Consider the following 6,538-nt stretch of genomic DNA (forward strand, 5'->3'; position numbering starts at 1 on the left):
TAGGACCCTGATGCGGGAGGCAGCGGGGGGGCACTAGGACCCTGATGCGGGAGGGAGCGGGGGGGGCACTAGGACCCTGATGCGGGAGGGAGCGGACGGGCACTAGGACCCTGATGCGGGAGCTGCGGAGTGCTCGGGGCCGGGCCCCGCTGGTGATGGAGGCGGTGCGGAGGTGGGGGCAGGAGCGTGGGGTGCGCGCGCAGCTGCCGCCATCGTGGAGGGCGCAGCAGAGGGTGGGTGCGGGAGCTGCGGAGCAGCCATTGCCTGGAGGGGGGGAGAGGAGGGAGAGCGGGAGCAGGGAGAGAGGAGCATGGAGGGGAGGGAGGAGGAGGAGGAAGACGAAGAAGAAGAAGAGAAGGAGCAGTGGTGGAGGCCGCAGCAAGGTGCGTGCTTGTGGCGCTCGGGTGGTGGGGGTTGGAAGTGCTGGGTTGCTGGGGTTCTAGGGGTGCTGGGGGTGCTGTAGTTGCTGTGGGTGCTGGGGATTCTGTGGGTGCTGGAGCTGTTGTGGCTGCTGGCAGTGGTGGGAGTAGTATGCATACTATGGGTGCTGCGAGCTCTGTGGGTGCTGGGATTGCTATTGGTGCTCGGGTTCTATGGGTGCTGGGGGTTCTGTGGGTGCTGGGGTTCTATGGGTGCTGTGGGTGCTGTGGTTCTATGGATGCTTTGGATGCTGTGGGTGCAGGGGTGCTTTCAGTGCTGGGGATGCTGAGGGTGCTATAGGTACTGGGGTTCTATGGGTTCTGGGGGTGTTATTGGTGCTGTGGGTTTTGTGGGTGCTGCTGGTACTGGGACTGCTGTGAGGTCTGTGGGTGGTGGGGGTGCTGGGGTTCTATGGGTGCTGGGTTTGCAGTGGGTGTTCCCTCCCCGTCCTAAGTCAGCCCAAGCGCCCAGCCCCAGTCCCCATCCCCTGGCAGCACCTTCGGGTTCCCGTGCCTCCAGCTCTCCCCTTCCCTCCCATAGGACCCAGCGGGAGCCGGCGCCCCCCTGCGGGCAGCAGCGTCATTGCACACCTTGACCTCGACTGCTTCTATGCGCAGGTGGAGATGCTCCGGGCCCCGGAGCTCAGGGACAAGGCCTTGGGTAGGAGGAACCTTCCTGATGTTCCCTATGGGAGCATCCTCCTGGATCTGTTGGGAACTTTCCCTCTCCTCCTGTATCCAGCAGGAATTTCACCCCCCCTGGTGTCCCCCTTGTTGTAGGGGTGCAGCAGAAGTCCCTCGTGGTCACCTGTAACTACGAAGCCCGGCGCCATGGGGTGAAGAAGTTGATGTCCCTCAAAGAGGCCACGGAGAAGTGTCCTCACTTGGTGCTGGTCAATGGAGAAGACCTCACTCCCTATAGGGAGATGTCCTACAAGGTCACAGGTAGAGGACAATCACTTTGGTATATCCCATAATAGCAGCATCTGATGTTCTCCTCCTCTAGAAGGACACCTACTATGGGTTACTCCAACCTGGCCTTGAAGCAGAGGTGGAGCAGCCCCAGCTTCTGAATCCATCCCATGTCCTGCAGGGTGACAGGCAGAGGGCAACTACTTTGGTACATCCTGTAATAGCAGCATCTGATGCTCTCCTCCTTGAGGACACCTACTATGGGTTGCTCCAAGCTGACCTTGGACCGGGGATGGAGCAGGCCCAGCTTCTCCATCCAACCCATCCCATGGCCTACAAGGTCATAGGCAGAGGGAAACCACTTTGGTGCATCCTATAATAGCAGCATCTGATGTTCTTCTCTTTGACAAGGACACCTACTGGGGGTTGCTCCAAGCTGGCCTTGAGCCAGGGATGGAGGAGGCCCAGCTTCTCCATTGTCCTGGGTTTAGCAGGAGCAGTCATTTTTCCTCCTTGGGAGCTGGTGCAGCACTGTGTGTTTTACTTTTGGCCTGAGAACAGCGCTGATAACACTGATGTTTGTAGTTACTGCTCACATGTTTGGTCTGACCAAGGACTTTGTGAGCCTCACGCTCTGCCAGGGAGGAGGGGAAGCTGGGAGGGAGCGGAGACAGGACACCTGACCCAAACTAGCCAAAGAGGTATTCCATACCACAGCACGTCATGCCCAAGATGTAAGTGAGAGTTACCCAGAAGAGCTAGTTCACTGCGGGGCTGGACCAGGTATCAGTCGGTGCTCAGTCGTGCTGGGTATTATCGGTCAGCGGGTGGTGAGGTGTTGTATTCTCTTCCCTTGTTGTTTCTCTTATCAGTATTATTATTGGTGGTAGCAGCAGTGATTTGTGTTATACCTTAGTTACTAGGCTGTTCTTATCTCAATTTGTGGGAATTACATTCTTTTCGCTTCTCCTCCCCATCCCTCTGGGAGCGGGGGGAAGAAAGGGGAGAGGGTAGGGAGTAGGCTGCGTGGTTCTGATTTACGGTCTGGGCTTAAACCACGACGTCCATCCAACCCATCCCATGGCCTACAAGGTCACAGGTAGAGGCCAACCACTTTGGTACATCCCATAATAGCAGCATCTGATGTGCTCCTCCTTGAGGACACCTTCTACAAGAGGATGCTCCAAACTGGCCTTGGACCAGGAGTAGAGCAGCTCCGTGTTCTCCATCCAACCCATCCCAATGTCCCACCATCCTCATAGGGAAGAGCTATGGACATAGGGTTGGGCTGTCCAGAGAGGTTGGAGCATCCTTCTCTAGTAGGTGGCCCTATTGAAACTCCATGAGCTTGCAAGTCCCTTCCATCCATAGGGAGCCATCAACCTCTTGGAATCAGTTGTATCCCTCTTATCTCAGGTTGTCTTCTCCTCCTAGAGCTCCTGCGGGAATATTGTCCATTGGTGGAAAGACTTGGCTTGGATGAGAACTTCCTGGATATCACAGATGTGGTGGAGCAACGCATAGGCTGCTTCCATCCAAGTGGATGGGCTGGGATCCGTGTCTCAGGCCATGTCTACAAGGACCAAGGTGAGTATCCACCTCGGCTTGGGAATAGCTGGAGAAGTGGACTTGGGAATGTCCAAGTATCCTGGAATTATGGAATAGCTTGGAAAGGACCTTTGGGATCCATGGAGGCATCAGAGTGGCTTCAGTGCATGAAGGGGCTCCGGAAAGATGAAGGGCTTTGGATGAGGAGCTGGAAGGATGGGACCATGGGAAGCTTGGGATGCAATCTTGGGAAGTTCATCCCCATGAGGCTGGTGGTACAGTGGGAATCTTGGGAAGTTCTTCCCCATGAGGCTGGTGGGACTGTGGGATTTTGGGAAGTTTTTGGGATGGGATCTGGGGAAGTTTGTCCGCATGAGGCTGGTGGGACAGTGGGAGGTGGGAGATGTCCCATCCCCAAGGCCAAGCTGGAGCAACCTGCTCCAGTGCAAGGTGGCCCTGGATGCACTCTAAGCTCCATCCATGCCATTCCATGATCTAGGAATGTGCTTCCACTTGATCCAGGTGACCAAACCCTCCTGCAGGGCTGGAATGCTACATGCCCCCCCCAGAAAATCCATGGAATTAGGTTGACTCCCCCCATCCTTCCCACTTCTTTCTCCTTCCCAGCCATCAACGTGCAGGATCCAACCCATCGTAAGCTTGCCATTGGATCCCAAGTGATGGAAGAGCTCCGGGAATGCCTTTACTCCACGTTGGGCCTCACCAGCAGCGCTGGGGTGGCCACCACCAAGTTCTTGGCCAAGGTGGTCTCTGGGACCTTCAAACCCAACCAACAAACCCTGCTCCTGCCCCACAGCACCCAGGAGCTGCTGAGGAACCTGGGGTCCATCCGGAAGGTGCCAGGTAGGTGCTGGGGTCTCATCCAGGAGGTGCTGGGCACCCCAGGGAATTCATCCTTGCACTAGACCCAATGGTTGCGGTGTCCTTTAGGAGGCCAGAAGAGCTGTGTTGGGTTGAAGGCACCACCGGTATGGATGGGACATCTCTCACTTCCCATTATCCCATCCTTCCCACGAGGAAGAACTCTCTCAGCTTCCATCCCAAGGACCCCTCGGATAGGATAATGCCATTCCCGTGTCCTTATCCTGACAGGCATTGGCTCCAGGACTGCGGAACGCCTGGAAGCATTGGGTGTGAAGACAGTGGTGGATCTCCAAAGGTTTCCATCTGCTGGCTTGGAGAAGGAGCTGGGAATTGCGCTTGCTCAACGGATCCGGAAGCTTGGCTATGGGCAGGATGAGGCCCCTGTGACACCATCAGGACCTCCTCAGGTAGGAGACTTCCTTGAAGGAATTCTCAAGAAGGTCCTTCCAGAAGGTTCTGAAGCTCTGTGTGTCCAAGGTTCATTCCATACCTCCCTGCTTCTGTTCCTCTGGGGAATCTGGGATAGAATCCAAGTGATGGGATTCCTTCTGCTCTTAGTCCTTTAGCGATGAAGATTCCTTCCGGAAATGTTCCTCAGAGGCAGAAGTCCAGGAGAAACTGGGAACGATGCTTCCAAGCCTCTTGGAAAGGTGATTGTCTCCAGAGCTCTTCCTGATGGGATCATGTTTCTCATGGAGTGGCTTGGAAAGGGCGTTTTCCATGGAGTAAAGAGGGATGGGGGGGTTCATTGTGGCCTTGAAGGTCATCTCCAAGCTGCCGATACCATGATCCAGTGATCCATGATCCATGCTGTGGCAGCTTCCATAGACCTGGAATAGCACTTACTCCTCGGTGCTCCATAGAATCCGCCGGGGATGGGAGGCAACCACGCACCATAAGGTTGAGCATCCGCCGCTTCTCCTCATCAGGAAAGGGGTTTCCATCGGGAATGCCGTCAGTGCCCTATCCCACCGCATCTCCTTCCCAAATTTGGGAAAGGTAAGCTTGGAATTTTCCCCTTTGTGCTGCTACAATGGGATTCTTCTCTCCAATCCCATTACTTAAGATCATCCCATTCCCAACTGTTCCAGCTTTGGGAATCTTTTCCATTCCTGATCCCAAGAAGAGGGGGGCTCTTGGATGCTGTTTGCTATGGGGCTGCTGGGACAATGGAATGGGTTGGAAGAAGCTCTGGCCTCCTTTGCCTTTGCTCTATCTGCTCCATGCCCTTATGTTGAGGCCAGCAGGACATGGATGGAGCATCCATGTGGGAATATCTATGAGGGCTGGAATCACCTCCCATTGGAATCAGCTTTAGGGGGACATAGGAGACATTGAGACCAGGATGCTCCCTTTCCTACTGAACTGCCTGTTATTGCATGTGTTCCTTGGGATCCAATCCCTGTTTCCCAAGGGTTTTCCCATCTTGTAGATCCTGGGAGCCTCCTCTCCCCCTTGGGGAGCATCTTAATGAAGCTCCTGCGGAAGATGATCCCAACAGAGCTCCCATTCCACCTCACCCTCCTCAACGTCTGCTTCTCCAACCTCCAGGAGCTTCCCACCAGGAAGGGTTCCATTGGCTTCTACCTCAAGGGCAAGGGCCCAGCACCTGCTTCTGGCCAAGGAGGGAGTGGGAAGGTGCTTGTCTAGGGTGCTTATGGGTGCTGGAATGCTGAGGATTCTATGGGTGCTGGGGGTGCTAGGGTTCTGTGCATGTTATGGGTGCTGGGGGTTCTATGGGTGCTTGGGGTGCTGGGGCTGTTGTGGGTGCTGCAGGTGTTGTGGGTTCTGGGGATGCTGGAGCTGTTCAGGCTGCTGAGGGTTCTATGGTTGCCGTGGGTGCTAGGGTTGCTGTGGGTGCTAGGGTTCTGTGTGTGTTATGGGTGCTGGGGGTGCTGTGTTTGCTGTGGGTGCTGGGAGTGCTTTGATTGCTGGGGGTGGTGTGCATGCTGGGGGTTCTGTGGGTGCTGGAGGTGTGGGTGCTGGTGGTTGTGGGGGTGCTGTGCATGTTTATAGTTGCTGGGGTTCTATGGGTTTTGGGGGTGCTGTGTTTGGTATGGGTTCTACGAGTGCTGGGGGTGCTAAGGTTGCTGTGGGTACTGGGGGCTCTACGGGTGCTGGGGGCTCTGTGGGTGCTGGCTTGCTAATGGGTGCTGGGGTTCTATGGGTGTTGGGTGTGCTTTCAGTTTTGTTGGTGTTGTGGGTGCTGGTAGTGGTGGGTGTGCTATGGTGCGTGGAGTTCTGGGGGTGCTATGGGTGCTGACGGGTGCTATGGGTGCTATAGTGCTGTGGGTGCTGGCGTTCTGTGCATGTTATGGGTGCTGGTGAGTGCTGTGGTTGCTATGGGTGTTGGGGTGCTATGGTTGCTGTGAGAGCCCTCTCCTGGCCTTGGTCTGCCTGGAGCAGGCTCCAAGGCACCCTTGACTGTGGCTCAGGCCGTGGCTGGTCCCTGGTTGGTGACGCCCAGGCTGCTCCTGCTTTGATCTCTGCTCTTTCCATAGGAAGCTGCAGATTCCCAAGGGAAGGGGAGCGCCTCTTGCAGCGGATTCCCAAACAGCAGGAAGCTTCTGGAGGAGAGGAAAGCCCACGAAGACCTGGAACAATCCCTCTTTTCCACCCATTGCCCGGAAGTTCTTCCAGAAGCTCTTAAACAAGAACTCCCTTCCCAGCTGGAATTCCAAGCTGGAATGTTCCCGCTCAGCCCTCACTGCCTTTTCCCAAAGAGATCCCAACCCTTCCCAAAATCCAATGGGATTAAGCAGTGCTGTTTCGCC

At 55.8% G+C, this 6,538-nt stretch overlaps 1 protein-coding gene and 1 long non-coding RNA gene across 2 annotated transcripts; both read left to right on the top strand.

Moving 5' to 3' along the window:
* Nucleotides 1–328: 328 nt before the first annotated feature.
* On the top strand, nucleotides 329–4,641 carry LOC117438432 (DNA polymerase iota-like; the record flags this gene model as incomplete). Its single annotated transcript, XM_034073957.1, has 8 exons — nucleotides 329–383; nucleotides 961–1,080; nucleotides 1,200–1,364; nucleotides 2,766–2,918; nucleotides 3,507–3,743; nucleotides 3,993–4,171; nucleotides 4,323–4,414; nucleotides 4,584–4,641. Coding segments are annotated over exons 2-8 (921 nt in total), but the record flags the coding sequence as incomplete, so codon positions are not given.
* A 62-nt stretch (nucleotides 4,642–4,703) lies between these two features.
* Nucleotides 4,704–6,310, top strand: LOC117438431 (uncharacterized). Its single transcript, XR_004550785.1, has 3 exons — nucleotides 4,704–4,763; nucleotides 5,197–5,402; nucleotides 6,266–6,310. It is a non-coding gene; the product is annotated as an uncharacterized lncRNA (long non-coding RNA).
* The last annotated feature ends 228 nt before the right edge of the window (nucleotides 6,311–6,538 follow it).

Source organism: Melopsittacus undulatus, unplaced genomic scaffold (genome assembly GCF_012275295.1).
Source record: "Melopsittacus undulatus isolate bMelUnd1 unplaced genomic scaffold, bMelUnd1.mat.Z mat_scaffold_312_arrow_ctg1, whole genome shotgun sequence".
NCBI classification, from domain to species: domain Eukaryota; kingdom Metazoa; phylum Chordata; class Aves; order Psittaciformes; family Psittaculidae; genus Melopsittacus; species Melopsittacus undulatus.